At 43.9% G+C, this 17,100-nt stretch overlaps 1 protein-coding gene across 5 annotated transcripts in view; it reads right to left on the bottom strand.

Moving 5' to 3' along the window:
- The window catches only part of RIPOR3 (RIPOR family member 3), a 229,110-nt gene that overhangs the window by 32,658 nt on the left and 179,352 nt on the right, over nucleotides 1-17,100 (bottom strand). For all 5 annotated transcript variants that reach the window (XM_033915149.1, XM_033915148.1, XM_033915152.1 and 2 more), the window contains 3 exons: nucleotides 13,091-13,220; nucleotides 3,199-3,813; nucleotides 2,914-3,053 (listed from right to left, as the gene is read on the bottom strand). In XM_033915149.1, coding sequence (XP_033771040.1) covers nucleotides 2,914-3,053; nucleotides 3,199-3,813; nucleotides 13,091-13,220 — 885 coding nt within the window. The remainder of the gene's footprint in view (nucleotides 1-2,913; nucleotides 3,054-3,198; nucleotides 3,814-13,090; nucleotides 13,221-17,100) is intronic.

The following is a 17,100-nucleotide window of genomic DNA, read 5'->3' as shown; positions in this document are numbered from 1 at the left end:
GCCGAAGGATGGATTGGAAGGACTTTTCTTGGTCAGACAACTTCTTCGTGACAGTCTCGATGGATTTGTCAAAAAGATCCGCCCCAGCACACGGGACGTTCGCCAGGCGGTCCTGAAGATTCGGGTCCATATCAATGGTCCGCAACCAGGCCAACCGGCGCATCGCCACCGAGCAGGCCGCCGCTCGGGCGGAGAGCTCGAACGCATCATAGGCAGATTGCATTAACTGAAGCCGAAGTTGGGACAGCGAAGCAACCACTTCTTCAAACTCAAACCTAGCCTGGGATTCGATGTATGGTGTGAACTTCCGAAGCACAGGTAGAAAAAATTCCAAGTAGGCTGCAAAGTGGAAATTATAATTCAGGACTCGAGACGCCATCATCGAATTCTGATAGATGCGTCGACCAAACTTATCCATGGTTCTGCCCTCGTGGCCCGGAGGCACTGAAGCATAGACCTGGCCAGGATGAGACCGCTTGAGTGAGGATTCGACCAGGAGGGACTGGTGAGAAAGCTGAGGACCCTCGAAGCCTTTATGATGCACCGTGCGGTACCACGCATCCAATTTGCCAGGGACCGCAGGGATAGAGTAAGGAGATTTGAAGCATCGCATGAAGGTTTGGTCGAGGAGCTTGTGCAGGGGAAGCCGCAAGGACTCTGCTGGAGGACGAGGCAAGTGCATGGTTTCGAGGTACTCCTTGGAATATCGAGACCCAGCATCGAGAGTAATGTCCATGTCATCCGCCATCTGCCTGAGGAACGATGAAAAGGACAGTTGGTCCGCCGTCGCCGGTCTGCGAGACGGACTAGAAGAAGAAGAGGCTTCAGGCTCCAGAGAGGCCTGCGAGCAACAGGACGAGTAGAAAACCTCGGTGTCCTCGAACTCCGGGCCCGGAGGAGGAGACCCAGTCGAAGCCGCATACCCCAACCGAGGCAATTTCTTCTGAGGCGAAACGGTCGAGTGTCGAGAGGAATGCTTCGAAGAATGTCTGGATCGATGCCCCTCCCGATGCCTGGAAGGGGATCGAGCCCGTCTGTGAGAAACTGGGTCAGACGCCTCCAAGGAGCAGATTGGACTCGATGCCGTCGATCGCAGAGGTGGCAGAGTCGGCGCCTCCCCCGACGACGCCCAGGTTTGATAGGGGGTTCGGAAGAACTCGTCCTGCTTCCTGCTATGCCCAGGACTGGGTGGCCCCGAAGGTGGATGCCATACTGAGTCATGGGGCGGAGTAATCGGTTCCAAGGGAGGCAGGTCACTAAACGAGGCTTTCCTTGAGGGGATGGGCTCCAAGGGAGGCATATCACTAAGGGAGGCCCTCCTCGAGGGAATCGGTTCCAAAGGAGGTACAGCGCTAACGGAGGACCTCCTCGAGGACCTGGACACCGCTCGCCGCTCCTCCTCGCCGAGCAACGAGGTCGTGCGGCGAGGAGGAGGAGGAGGGGACGGTCCGCCCCTCGAAGCCGAAGCTAGAAGGTCACCCTGGATGGTGGCAATCAGCCGAGGCCCCATGGTCTGCATGAGCTCCACGAACTGAGCCTCCAGGATGGACCGCAACGAAGCCGATATGGAGGGATCCGCACCAAAAGGGGGCCCTTCCGCACGGTCTCCATGCTCCTTGGGTGCTGCGTGCTTCTGCTTGCCAGTCTTCGGCACCTTTAGCACCACTGGTGGAACAGTCGGGGTCGATACCTGCTCCGAGGAGACGGATGAAGGCACCGGCGCCGAAGTCGGGGCCGAAACCGGTGTGAACGATGCTGGCTTCAGGAGGCCCGAAGCAGCCGGGGAGGCAGATGGCTTCGCCGAAGGAGTCGAAGCACCCGTCGATGTCGATGTCGAAGCTGCAGGATCCGATGAAGCTTCCATCTTGAACATGGACTCCCACAGCAGACAGCGACGCTTAAACGCTCTCGCCGTCAGAGTGGAGCAAGGCCGGCATGATTTCGGGAAGTGATCCGGTCCCAGACACTGTAAGCAGCGTCGATGAGGGTCCGTGAGCGAAATCGCGCGCTGGCACTTGCTACACTTTTTAAAACCGGTAATCGGCCGGGACATAGGCCGGAAAAGCTCCGCCGCAAGGTCGAAGGCACGGGGCCCCAGCCACGCGGCCGACCCGGTATTGGAAGGAAAAATTTTTTTTTTTTTTTTCGAAAAAAGAAATCAAAGAAAGAAATAAATGCACAGGAGAGCCAAAAGAACTCAACCCGCGGCAAAAAAGAAGGCAAAAAAGAGATTCAATGGGCGCAAATTGAAGATAGACTTCTCAGCTCCGCGGAAGAAAAAGAACTGAGGAGACACGCCCGGAGCATCGGGCGGGAAGGCACTGGCGCATGCGCGGTGCGGGCATCTCGAAACTTCTGAGTTTCTTCAAGCAAGACATGCTTGCAAGATGTCCGTATCGGGGCTCTGTCGGATGACATCACCCACTAGTGAGAATACCTGCCTGCTTGTCCTGGGATAATGACAAGAAGATGAGGAGAGCAGAAACCAGACAACAAAGGTAGAAAAAAATTTCTATTTCTTTTCTTTTTTTGCTTTAGGATAAGCTGTGTTGATAAACGTTTGGAAGCCAGAACTCTGATTTATAAAATGACAATTGTACAGAATATTGTTTCTTTTTATACTTTAATAAAATAAGTTCAGTATAAAACTATGCAAGACTTGTGCGGATGGGATCAGATAGTTTGCAGGAATGGGGCGGAGGTGGGGATCGAGCCCACGGGGACGGGGCAGAAGCAGAGTCAAATTTTTTCCCCGTGTCATTCTCTATTTGGTAGTTTCAAAAGGTGGATGAGACATCAAAGAAGTGTAATTGGTCATAGAAACATAGAATATTATGGTATATAAGGAATCAAAAGCATCTCTAGCTTGCCCAATATAACTGTTGTTGCAGTATCAAACACTAGAACTTTTACCTCTTGCTGTGTGTTCTGACACTGCCAAAAAGAGAAAGCTCATCAGCACTGAAGTCTGTATTTAAGAAGTCAAAACTCTCTAAAACTTTCTCAACCATTAAACTCTCCATTGATGACTGTATGTGGCTTGAAGCTTTTGGCTGTTGGTATATAGAAACATGAAATTATTATTGTTCAGATCATTTGTAGCAGATCCAATAATCATACCTACAACAGAATGATGTTTTCTTTCCCAATATAGAGCTGCCTATAGTTCCCAAGAAACATGGCATGGTGATACCATACCTCTAATTTGTCTTTCAAGGATAATACATGATGCTTCAATTCCTGGAGTTTTGTTTGCCCTTGAATATGTGGCTTGAGCAGATTTAAAACTTCATCCAATTGTTTCTCTGTTAAATGTGCTTTGCCATTCATACTTCCACCATTTTTAGTGTTTAGCAAGTTCTTCTGATTGCCTGAAATTGTGTTCTCAACTCCTATTGATCTAACCTTTAACCTGTGTCTCACCGACCCTCCAGTTTTTTCAACAAAGTCCAGTTTTGTTGGCTCAATAGCCTGCCGGGCTCCATAATGAATGGGAGTCTCTCTGAGAATATCTAAAGTTGCATGAGATGCGGGTTGTTGTACACTCTCTGGTTGGCTTTTTCCTGTGAGAATTTCTGGTGAAGAACTGCATTTTACAGTCCCCTGATCTGACTTCGTATTCTTATTCTTTGCTGTATCTGTACTTTTACTGTCCAAATTGATGGTATCAATATTTGACCTGGAATTATTGTGACATTTGCATCTTACATGAACATCAAAATCACCATCATTCAAGTAACTCAGTATACAAGTGGTAGGGGCCTCAGTAGGTATGGAAGATGATGCATTCTCCAGATTGCTCTGCAAAAGAGACTACAAGAAATAGTCATTACAAGACATTATTTCATTTCATTATAAATCATGTTCTTTTCTCATAACCAAGACAATGCACACCAATAAAAAGCACAATCATATACTACATTTATATAAAATGAACAAGGTCCTAGAGTACCCCCTTGCCAGTCAGGTTTTCAGGATATCCACAATTAATATGTATGGAAAAGATTTGCATACAATGGAAGCAATGTATGCAAACCAATCTCATGCCTATTCATTGTTGATATCCTGAAAACCTAACTGTCAAGGGAGTACCCAAAGACCAACTTGAGAAACACTGTACTACAGTAATCCCTGTCATCCCAGTACTTATTCCACATCACCAAAGGCATAAACAATTAATCACATAGTCAGCTGTTTATTAAAATCTGAGATCAGTCTCTAGCTGCAGCTAATGAAGCAACACATTCCATGTCCTAGGTGCCACGATTGAGAATGCCTAGGCAAGTCCTGGATAACCAGATATGAGGTACTGGAGAAATAAGAACTTGCTCTTATGTGAAAAACTTTAGCATACAAGAAGGAGCACACAGAGTAATTATATATTGCAGACACTTTGAGGCAAGTCAATTCTCCGCCTTAAGGAGGTAAGGTGTTTGATATACTGCCTTTCTCTAGTACAACCAAAGCAGTTTTCATGTACTTTCTTCTGTTCGTAGTTGGTTCACAATCTAAGTTTGTTATTTTTTTTATCTGGGGCAACAGGGGGGTCAAGTGACTTACCCAAGATCACCAGGATCTATAGTAGGAATCAAACCCACTCCATTGATCTAATTCTATAGATCAAACTGCTTCAATTGTGGTGAAAAAAAGAAATCTCAAAAATATTTAAACTATATTTTATCCAAAACTAAAATTATGTCAGAAAATATTTGAATAAAAATGTTTTTAAAAAATGATGGACTCATGAATGAATAAATTACAATAGGTAATGAAAGAAGGATTGAGCTAAAATCAATGTGTGAAAGAAAGTTTCACTTCCAAGATATATTATTGCTTGATCCATTATTAGACCGCAACAGTGTACATGAAACTCCTTTTGATCTTGGGCTGGTCACTAATGTAGAATGGAACAAACCTGCTTTTGTTATTGGAAATTGAGCCCACACAGGCTGTGAATTGGGATTTTCAGAAGTTGCTCCCTAGGAATCCAAAGCCTTACCTTTAGCCTCATATGTTTTTCTTATCTAACATGCTCATGTTTGTGATGCTTTGTCATTGAATCCCCCCTACCACAGCCACAGCCCTTCACCGCCTATCAATTAATAACTGAGGAAGAGAAAAACTCCTTTGGGTATACATGCAGCCAGAAAGAAAGGACAAAATATATCCACCCTGCAAGAAAGTCCAAGTACATAAAAGGACAGATGAGATGTCAGATCAGTAAACAGCAAATAGGCTCTGTTCTTATCAAAATCAATCTTTATTTTGTAAAACCTTTATTGATTCCAACTAGGATCCTAGTTTCGGCAACTAATATTGTCTTCATCAGAGGACAATATAATCAAAGTTTATGTTTATTTAAGATTTGACATACCGCTCCTGAATTTTACTGACCTAACAAAACATATAGAACAGTATAAATAAAATATAATGAGTACATATGCATATGGTTTTCATTTAGAATCTTTTAGATGGATATGTATTCATTATTTTTTATTTATATTATTTTAGATGTTTTGTTTTAGACTTTGATTATATTGTCCCCTGATGAAGGAAATATTAGTTGCCGAAACTAGGATCCTGATTGGGATCAATCAAAGATTTACAGAATAAAGACTGATTTTGCTAAGAACAGAGACTATTTGCTATTTACTGATCTAATATCTCATCTGCCCTTCTTTTACATACTGGACCTTTCAGTATACATGCACATTATCTTGGCTAGACTCTATGCACATGTACATATTTTGATTGGTTGCTCTGACCTTTAATGTCCCCTCCCTGTGCAAGGGAAGCAAGAGATTACCATGAATACCTTCTATATTGTAACCAGAGGCTGTGTGAACTGATTATTCTGCTGGTATCATATTAAATATTACATTACATTACATTACATTAGTGATTTTTATTCCGCTTGTACCTTGCAGTTCAAAGCGGATTACATAAGAAGAGAACTGGACATTTCCATGAGGGTACATGACATTGGAGAATACAGATTGAGGATATAGACTTAATAACAGAATGATGGTAAAGACTTAATAACATCGGAAGATGTTTTGAACAGCAGTGTTTTGATTTCTTGGGGGATGAGGTGAGGGAGATTAGGTAGATTGTATATACTTTTTGAACAGCAGTGTTTTGATTTCTTTACGGAATGTCTTGAGGTCGGATGTTGTGGTTAACAATCTGGTGATGGAAGGTTCGAGTTTTGCTGCATGTGTTGCCAGGAGGCTATCATAAAGCTTTTTGCGATGAGTACCCTTGAGTGGTGGGTATGAGAATGATGTCAGTGTTCTTCTTGTTCTGGGTGGAAGGTTACGGTTTAGGCGATCATTTAGATAGGTAGGTGCAGTACCGTTAATTACTTTGAAGAGTAGACAGTATAGTTTGAATTGAATTCTGGCTCGAATCGGTAGCCAATGTGAGTCTAGGTAGGCATTGGTGATGTGGTCAAATTTTCCGAGTGAGTAAATTAGTCTAAGAGCTGTGTTCTGAACGGTTTGAAGTTTTTTGATCATGTTTGTGGGGCATGGTAGATATAGGATATTGCAGTAGTCCACAAGACCTAGTACCAGGGATTGTACAATGATCCTGTAGTGTTCTTTGTCAAAGAATTTCCTTATTTTTCTTATGTTGCGCATTGTGAAGAATGCTTTTTGGGTAGTTTTGTTGATTTGGGTCTGCATAGTGCAGCATCTGTCTCTCAGCACTCCCAAGATTCTGAGTGAGGTCTGGATTGGGTATTTGGTTGCTTTAATTTCTAGGTCTGTTATGGATGGGTTTTTGTCCGTTTCAAGCATTAGGAATTTGGTTTTGTCCGAGTTTAGTTTCAGTTTGTGGTTTGTCATCCATTTTTCTACTTCATCCAGAATTATTTCCAGGTGTCCTGTTGAGGTGTGGTCTTGGGTTTCGAAGGGGAGGAGAATAGTTATGTCATCTGCGTAGCTGAATGATGTTACATTTAGGTTGTCTAAAGTGGTACTGAGGGAGGAGATGAAGAGATTGAATAGAATGGGCGATAGTGGTAACCCCTGCGGGACTCCGCATGGATTTGACCATGGGTTAGATTTCGTGTTGTTTGTCATAACTCTGTACGTTCTTGTTTTAAGGAATCCTTGGAACCAGTTGTAAACCACCCCTGAGATCCCGATTGCATCAAGTATCTGGAGTAATATGGTGTGATCAACTAGATCGAAGGCGGCGGAAAGATCTAGTTGGATAATTAGGATCCTGTGTCCTTTACTGAGGTATTGTCGGGCTATGTCTAGTAGTGTTGCTAGTAGTGTTTCCGTGCTGTGGTGAGATCTAAATCCTGATTGAGAGGAATGAAGTATATTATGGTCAACTAGGTAGTTGGTGAGGTATTGAGCCACAAGTCCTTCAATCAGTTTGACATATAATGGGATCGAAGCAATAGGTCTATAGTTGGTAGGAGCGTCTATAGGGCCTTTTTGGTCTTTCAGTAGGGGTGTGATTATAATCTCTCCAAGATCTTGTGGGAATTGACCTTCTATGAGAGTGCTTTGAATCCATTGCATGAGGCTGGTTTTGAATTTAAGGGAGGCATTTGTAAGCAGATACGATGGGCAGTAGTTCAAGTCGCATGAGGTGTGGCTGTATTTTTTGTATAGTCGGTTCAAATCAGGCCATTGTAGGGTTGGGAAAGTGGTCCATGTTCTGTCTGCAGATATGGCTTCTTCCGTTGTGGGGGTTATTATCTCGTAGAGTTTGGTAGTTGAGTTGTTGAAGGTAGTTCTGATTGTAATGATCTTGTGTTTGAAATGGTCTGCTAGTTGGGAAGCTGTTGGTGGTTTATTGCCTTGAGTGGCAAGGAATGGGTTTGTGTCCGTAAGTATCTTATTTTCTGGATGAATGTTTGAGTCTATGGTCTATCTATGCATATTTGTCATCTAAAAACTACAAAGGAACTCAGAAGGTATCAGAAGCAGCCATTGCTGTTCTAGATCAGTCACTTAACCCTCCAATGCCTCAGATACAAACTTAGATTGAAAGCCTTCCAGGGAAAGGAAAATACCAATTGTACCTGAATGTAATTTTCCATGAGCCGCAACTAAAGAAGGCATGAGCTAAACCCCAAATCCTTTCCCTTCCTTGTCGTAAATGAAAATGGCAGTCCTTGAAGTGTATATTAAAGTCTCTTCCTAAAATATTAATATTGAACCACTTTCTTACTATAAAAACATAGGCCAGGATGTCATACATACCAGAAGTCAAATGGTACCTATTCTATGTGCGGTCATTTGTAATGCTACCATAAATCTTTCTTTGCTACCACCCCCCACCCCCACCCCCCAAATTAAGGGAATTGCTGGGGAGCTGTTGAAAGAATTTAACAGTTTAGCAATGAAATATTTAATGGATTCAGGCTGAGTTTACTCTATATTAAATATTTCTAACATTTTGGTCTTTGAAGGAAGTGATGCAGAAAATTTGAGTATAGTAATGCTATGAGATCTCGTCTGTTGCAAAGTGAATGTGATGCCACAGAATGCTACTGCAACTCTGTTTTTTTAAATATTATTATTTTCCTAAAATAGAATTCATGTGTTGTAAGCATCCCTTAAATATTCAGGAAATTTCTAAAAATAAAACTTACAGATTTTTTTTTTTTTTTTAGAAAAGCACTTTCATTTATTCTCAAAGTGTAGGCATTTCCTATGGTCACAGTCCTTGAGCTTTTCATTGAGTTGATGAACAGGGGCTTAAGCTAAGCTACACAGTCCTACTCTTTGCCCTACCAGAATTTAACCAGGCCAATTTTCCAACTGTTCACACTGGGACAAAGCCTGTGCATAGCCAGGGATTTTGCATCATTTCTCAAAGCAAGAGTTCACATGTACCTTTGCTTGGGAAGCTGCTACAGCTACAACGAATGCACAGTAACTTAGTCCTACTTTTTCTACGTAGTTGAAGCCTGCTTAGAAACATGGCCCCAGGAATATCTCCTTTCAGTATAAATAAAAAACATGCATTATGGAATAATGCACTGATGTTTAACACCATTAGGGATGGAAAATTTGTGCCAGCTAAATAAAGTTAGAAAGCTATTCATGCATAGAAATAATTGAAAATTTTCCACTACAGGACATTTTTCAACAGTGCACATTTTGATACAAAATATATAGATATTTTTACCCATGGGCTTTGCACTAGGATGGACAAAAACACAAAACTAGACACTTACATAGAAAGGTAAAATCACAACTTTCTAGCAAAGAAAATTCTATACAACCTTTCTCCACCAGAATGAGCTGCCATAAAAAGCTTACAAAATAATCAAAACATTGTCATCAAACTTACAAAGGCGGCTCTGTAGTGATTATGGACACACAGAAATATATTGAAGGAGGACACAGACAATTCTCAGACAAAACATACTATAAGAACTGACTAAAGAACCCACACTGGATTACATGAAATAGCTGAAAAACTTTATCAAACACTCCCAAAGCAAGTACAACCATGTTAAAAAAACCTCATACCTAACCATCCTTCTGTGGGCACATTCTACATGCTAACAAAAATCCACAAACCAGGCAACCCTGGAGACCAATCATATCTAGTATTAACACCCTCATAGAGGAAATATCTGGACTTATAGAGGGAATTTAAAAACCCCTAGTGCACAAGACAACGAGCTTCATACAAGACATCACAGACTTTCTGAACAAATTAAAAAATATCAAGCAGCTACCACCTAATGCACTGCTAGTCACAATTAATGTAGAATCATTATACAGCAAACATCCTCCATACCGATGGCATTGCTGCATGTGAAAGATTCCTAAAACCATCTACCATCAATACTCACCGGAAGCTAATTCAGCATTAATCAAATTCATTCTAACTCAAAACTAGTTCTGCTTTAATAGTATCTATCTGCAAATCGCAGGCACTACTATGGCCACCACAATAAGCTAACCTCTTCATGGCAGGACTGGAAGAGACATTTCTGAATACATCAGAAAAAAGTCCTAATATACTACTAGTACATTGATCTCATTTTTATGATTTAGACCAGGGGTGTCCAACCTGCAGCCCAAGGGCCGCATACGGCCCCCATGAAGTATTTTGTGTGGCCCCGGTCAAGGGCGATGCAGTGTTTTCCTCTGCTGCCCCCGGGTGTTTACCATCTTGCTGGCTCCCTCCTCTGTCTTGCTGCAGCATTTGCGCGTTTGTGCAGCCCCAGAAACATTTTTTTCGGCCAATGCGGCCCAGGGAAGCCAAAAGGTTGGACACCCCTGATTTAGACTGAGGGAGAAGAGACTCTCAAATGGTTTTATAATTCTTTCAATACATACCATCCAACAATCAAATTAAAAATGGACTACTCAGAGAAAGTCAACTTTCTAGATACCACTGTTTCTATCAACAATGGATATATACAAACATCTTTATACAGAAAATTTACAGACCGATGCAGCTTTCTCCACAACTCAAGCTTCCATCCCTCACACAGAAAACCCCCCATCGTACACAGCCAAGCTACACAATACCACCTATCTGCTTCGACCCAAAAGACAAACACCTCAAAACTCTGACTGAATCTTTAAACAAAAAGAATATTGTCTCCTCCCTTGAAATACTCAGAGAAAACCTATTGCAGTAGAAAGGCAAGAAGACCACAGAATTAATACTCCTGACAGTGACATACAATCCAGAGCTAGAAAAAATGAGGAAAATCATAAAAGATCTACAGCCACTACTCCAGGGAGAAGAATTACTGAAAGAAATATTCTCAACCCCACCCATGTTGGCCTTTTGACATTCACCCAACCTGAAACAAATCTAGCTGCAAAATATGCCAACATATTTCACAAGATCCCACAGTCACCCACATGGGAAAAACATTCATCATAAGTGGATCCTTCACATGCTCATCTTCAAATATAGATTATATCATTCAATGCAAAAGGTGTAGAGAAGGATGCTATATTGGAGAAACAAGCCAGATGCTAAAGACTAGGATTAATTTACACAGATATCATATTAAAAATTGCAATGCCAACTAGGATATCACCTCTGTGGGACAACATTTCAGAAAACCAGAACACTGCATCAGTGAATTTATGGTGATAATATTAAAAGGAAATTGTAAGACAATCCAGGAATGCAAGACCTTTGAGATCAAAATGATAAAACATTTTGAAATCTACTAGACAGGACTTAAAGACATTGGCTTCCTCTCCCATTACAAAACATAATTTTTACTGTTCATACACCTTCATATCACCCTTCCTTATCTCCCTGTCTCCCACCTTTCCCTCCCTCTTCCTGTAAGACTGTCATTTGAATACTTTGATGTTTTACTCTTATAAACTGATAGCTATCTTCATCTACTTATCTCTGATCTGAAGGATTATCTTCGAAAAGCTAATCTAACTATCCTCTAGTTCATAAGTTCTCAACAAGTGAGGGGTACATGAACTGCTGGTGGGGAGTATGCGGCACTGCTTAGGTCTCCCACACCTCTTCCTCCTCAAGGTAGAGCCACTGTTGTCAGTCATTACCGCTGTCACCGGAGGTCCCATGTTACCTCAACAGACCTCCTTCCTACCCTCTAGCCACACGCGCCCCTCAACAAAGCCTCGTGCATGCTCCCAACATGCCACCCAACCCAACCTGGAAGCCTTCCCTCCGACATCAGAGCAGACGTCAGAGGGAAGCCTTCTGGGTCAGCCACATGCAGGAGCTGCTGCCTGTGGTCCTACAAGAAGCTGAAGGCAAGAAGCAGGAACCCACCTGAGTAGCGCTGAAGGGGAGGGGCCTTAGGCATCTGAACCAATCGGGCCTTTAGCCTCCTCCCTTCCAGAATAGAGGGAGGAGCCTAAGGCCCCTCTCTGTGCATCACATGATGCACTGGGGAGGGGAAAGCCCACTATTTTGGATTGGTGGTTCTTGGAGCCAGAGGGACCGAGCGTTCCTCCTGATCTCAACTTCTGATAAAGGTACGGGGGGGGGGGAGCAGAGGGAGGCAAGGTTCGGGAGAGCATCCAGTGGCATGAAGGAGTGGGCATCCCTCCTACCTTTTTTTTGGGACGGGGAAGGTAGGGGATGGTTTGCGGGGGATGCCTGGTGCAAGGGGGTCTCCATTGGCAAGAGGGATTGGGCATCCCTCCTGCCATATTCTCTGCACAAGGTTGCTGAGGCAGGAGGGAGTGGGCATTCCTTCTGTCTCTCACAGGGGTGGCCATCATCGGCAGGGGGGTTCGGGGACCCGCTGTTTTGGTTGGAGGTTTGCAACAGCTGTGGTTGGGAGGAGGGGCCGGCATGACTTTTTAAAATAGGGACAGATATTTTTAATGGGGACAGATATTGTGTGTGGGTAACATGCACATCTGTGTTCATTTAAAAAAAAAAAAAAAGAAAGAACAAAAAGGTTTTCTGTCCCGAACAGCTAAGTGACAGGATGTTGCTTCGGGGCTTCCCCAGCCTCTCAGCTATTCAAGCTTCCCCTGCTGGCTTTGCGCATGTGTGAGAGTTGCTCTCAAAATGATCTATCGGACTGGAGAGATAGTGATTATGGTGAACCTCCACACAAATCATTTGCATGCAAACTTGTTTGTGCATAAATCACTCTTTTGGAATCGGCCAAAAATCGGATCGCAGCGGACCCACACAGTATTACCAACCCTGTTTAGTGCATCTAGCTCTTAGACTTACAAAGTTTCATAGGTTACTGTGTGCCTTTCCAAGTCTAAGGTCCTCTTTTACTAAGGTGCGCTGATTAGCACACGTTAATCGATTTAGCGCACGCTAAACGCTAACGTGTGCATGTTAGTCTATGGACGTGTTAGCGATTAGCGCGCGTTCATCGGTTAGCGCACCTTAGTAAAAGAGGGGGTAAGTGCTTTGAAAATATGGCTTCACATGAACTTTTATCCATCTTTAGGAAGGACCGTCTTAAAAAGCTCCTTTCCAGGATAAATCAATATTTATCTTTGAAAATGAGTTTTGAAGGCTGCCTGTCCACATATAACATCATGTTTCAACAGTATCTACCACATAAATAATGCAGATGTGCATTGCTTCAAACAGTTCTCTATCAGTTCTCAGACAGCAAACTTACACAATTATATTTCTCTTTGAAGTAAGGGGTATTTGGTGGGGTCCAGTTATATAAGGAGGCTTTTCTGTTACCCAGAGTAAACTTCGGTGTGGCACCAGCTGACAGCATCAGTTTATCATTGTCAAAAGGACTAGCAGAAAAAGAAATAGAAGTGTAAACATTTATTAAAGAACAGAAATATTGATTTTTTTTTTTTTAGCCAGCTAAAAGTAGGTATATAAATTATACAGTGTGCATAACTTTAGCCACAGTAAACATAAAAAGCACTCAATAAAAACATGCTGAGTCTGACCAAGGTCCATTAAGCCCTGCATAGTATTTCCAAGAATGCGCCAGTTCTGGCCCACAAGTACCCAGCAGATTCCAAAATGTAGATCTATTCCTCAAAGCTCATTTCCAGGAATGAGCAATAGCTCTTCCATGTCTAGCAGGCTAATTATTTTGTATAGATTCTTCCTCTAGAAAATTGTCCAAACCTTTCTTGAATCCTGCTATGCTTGTTACCTTGACTTAATCCTCTGGCAACAATCTTATTTATTTGTTTTTTCTGTTTTGTGTTCGTAATGGAGAAAGTAGATCTTATCAGATAACTCCAGATTCTCTAATCGGCACCCATGTCAGTGGCCACCCTAAAAGCAGCCGCCGATTGCATGTCAATCACACGACAGTGCCGGTTAGAGAATTGTGACTGAATTTCTTTTTGTCTAGATCAGTGTTTTTCAACCGCTGTTCCGCGGCACACTAGTGTGCCGCGAGATGTTGCCTGGTGTGCCGTACGGTCAGGGCCGCCATCAGGGCAGTACCACCAGTCTAGGGAGAGGGGCGGTCCGCCCCACGTGGACAGGAGAGAGCTGGACGGGGGACCCGCGGAGTTCAATACATCTCGAGCCGCGAGGCTCGTCTTCTGTTCCTGCCTGCCCTGCAGCTAACATATAGCTGATCGCAAGCGTTCCCCGATGTCAGCGCTGACGTCGGAGGGAGGGCTTAAGCAAAGCCTGCCCTCCGACGTCAGCGCTGACGTCGGAGAATACTTCCGTTCGGCTATTTGTGCGCGGCAGGGCAGGCAGGAAGCAGAAGACAAGCCTCACGGCTTGAGCTTCGTTTTGCTGAGAAAGCTGCAAAGATGGGCTGGGAGGCAAACACGGAACACAAAAGGGGGGAGGGAGTGCGTTTTGGACACAAGGCATGAACTTGGGAGAGAGGAAGGGAGGGAAAGAGATGCTGAGGTGGGGGAGGGAATGCGTTTTTGGACACAGAAGAAATGGACTTGGGAGAGAGGAAGGGAGGGAAAGAGATGCTGAGGTGGGGGAGGGAATGCGTTTTTGGACACAGAAGAAATGGACTTGGGAGAGAGGAAGGGAGGGAATGAGTGTTTGGACACAGAAGGCATGGACTTTGGAGAGAGGAAGGGAGGGAATGAGTGTTTGGACACAAGGCATGAACTTGGGAGAGAGGAAGGGAGGGAAAGAGATGCTGAGGTGGGGGAGGGAATGCGTTTTTGGACACAGAAGAAATGGACTTGGGAGAGAGGAAGGGAGGGAATGAGTGTTTGGACACAGAAGGCATGGACTTTGGAGAGAGGAAGGGAGGGAATGAGTGTTTGGACACAGAAGGCATGGACTTTGGAGAGAGGAAGGGAGGGAAAGAGATGGTTGTGTACACGGGGAATAGAAGAAAGGAGAATTTTTGGTCATAGGGAGGGAGTGAGGTATAGATAGTGGCATACCAGGGTGGGGGGGGGGCAGTCTGCCCCACCCCGGGTTTACGTCCCAAGGGGGTGCACAGCTGGCCACCCTCCAGTGTTGTCCCTAGGCCGGCAAACTGCGGCTCTTTAGCCACTTGAGTGCCACCGCCGCCAATGGTGTTGTTGGCGGTGGCAGCATTATAAAATACTTTCTTTGTGTTTATTTGATTCCTATTCAAGAGAATTACTTTATATATAGTCAATATAGGCACAGAGTTAAATTTTTTAACATTTTCTAATGGTGGTGTGCCTCGTGATTTTTTTCATGAAACAAGTGTGCCTTTGCCCAAAAAAGGTTGAAAAACACTGGTCTAGATACTTGTTCAGGCCCTTAAAGTCTAGGATGGGACATGATCGTCCTGTTTTGTTGGGCACAAGGAAGTACCTGTAATAGAATCCCTTCCCTTGTTCCCTTGGTGGAACGGGTTTGACAGCATTGGTCTGTAGAAGGATGGAGAGTTCCTATGCAAGTATCTTCTTGTGCAGAGCATTGAGATAAATGCTCTTGGCAGGCAATTTGGAGAAAATTATTGTCAATGAAGTGTGTAATCATGATGGAAAATTTGGAGAACCCACCAGTCAGAGGTTATAAGAGGCCACCTTGTTTGGAAAAAAATTCAGCTTCCCTCTTTACCAGGGTCATCTGGATCAGCTACTGGAAGGCAGCTATATTCTCCTAGAGCCAGTCAAAATCTTGTCCCTTGCTTTGACTGGAGAGCTAGTTGAGTCTTCTGGATGCACTGCTGGTGTGGGTGAGAGTGCTGAGGCTGAGTTTGTTAGGAAGGACAAGAAGGAGTAACCTAAACCTTTGAGAGTAGTAGATACTCTTTCAAGCTCCCATGACCATTTGGAATCAGACTCAAGGTACTCTTCCTGAGAGAAATGAGTCCTTGCTGGCTTGGTCTAAAGGATGTACATCCCGGCATCTCAGGGCACTGAGGTACAGATCCATCACCCAACCCTGGGGAAGTTTCCTCCTCTGATGTAGAGCAGGTCACTGCATGGGCCAGCCCTGAATCCAATGCCAATCGAGGCAAAGGTGTCGGTGGCTGCTCCACAGGCAAAGCCTGGGTCTCCAAGAAAGGGTGGAGCTGTGCTTTGGTTTAGCAATGATTTGAGATAAGAGGGGGTGCTGAAAAGTTCTCAGTCCAACCAAGAAGGTTATATGCCACCATGAAACTTGAATATGTGGAATATGTGGAATAACCTATAAGTTTCATGGTGGCATATAACCTTCTTGGTTGGACTGAGAACTTTTCAGCACCCCCTCTTATCTCAAATCATTGCTAAACCAAAGCACAGCTCCACCCTTTCTTGGAGACCCAGGCTTTGCCTGTGGAGCAGCCACCGACACCTTTGCCTCGATTGGCATTGGATTCAGGGCTGGCCCATGCAGTGACCTGCTCTACATCAGAGGAGGAAACTTCCCCAGGGTTGGGTGATGGATCTGTACCTCAGTGCCCTGAGATGCCGGGATGTACATCCTTTAGACCAAGCCAGCAAGGACTCATTTCTCTCAGGAAGAGTACCTTGAGTCTGATTCCAAATGGTCATGGGAGCTTGAAAGAGTATCTACTACTCTCAAAGGTTTAGGTTACTCCTTCTTGTCCTTCCTAACAAACTCAGCCTCAGCACTCTCACCCACACCAGCAGTGCATCCAGAAGACTCAACTAGCTCTCCAGTCAAAGCAAGGGACAAGATTTTGACTGGCTCTAGGAGAATATAGCTGCCTTCCAGTAGCTGATCCAGAACATTGGCGCACATTGTGTCTTGAAGTTTTGGTTACCCTTCCCAAAAATACTCTGTCTAGTCACTGAAAAACTGCAATCACCTCCAAATCACTCAAAAATTGTCACCCTTTCAAACTCTTTTTAAGGTTTGGAAACAGAAAATAGTCAGATGGAGCAAGATCTAGTGAGTAGGGTGGATGGTCTATGCACTGAAACCCCAAATGCATAAAAACATCCATCATTTTGCCAGTCTTATGAACAGGTGCACTGTTCTTTCCATAGCTTCCCTCTCCTTTTTTCTTTCAATGCCTCCTTTAATCGGCACAGCAAGTTACAGTAGTATTCTGCTTTAACTGTTTGCGCCACCCCCCCTTGAAACATTTTCCTGATCCCAAAACACTGTGGCCATGCCCTTTCCTGCTGACTTCTAGGTCTTGAATTTCATGGACTGTTGTTCTGTCTCACGATCATAGTAGTGTGTGACAGAGACTATGAAACAGTAACCCTTCCACTGCATAGCACTTCTCCTCAGAGT

This window comes from Geotrypetes seraphini, chromosome 11, assembly GCF_902459505.1.
Source record: "Geotrypetes seraphini chromosome 11, aGeoSer1.1, whole genome shotgun sequence".
Taxonomy (NCBI): domain Eukaryota; kingdom Metazoa; phylum Chordata; class Amphibia; order Gymnophiona; family Dermophiidae; genus Geotrypetes; species Geotrypetes seraphini.
The sequence above is the reverse complement of the archived record's forward strand: the minus strand, read 5'-3'. Positions and strand labels throughout refer to the sequence as shown.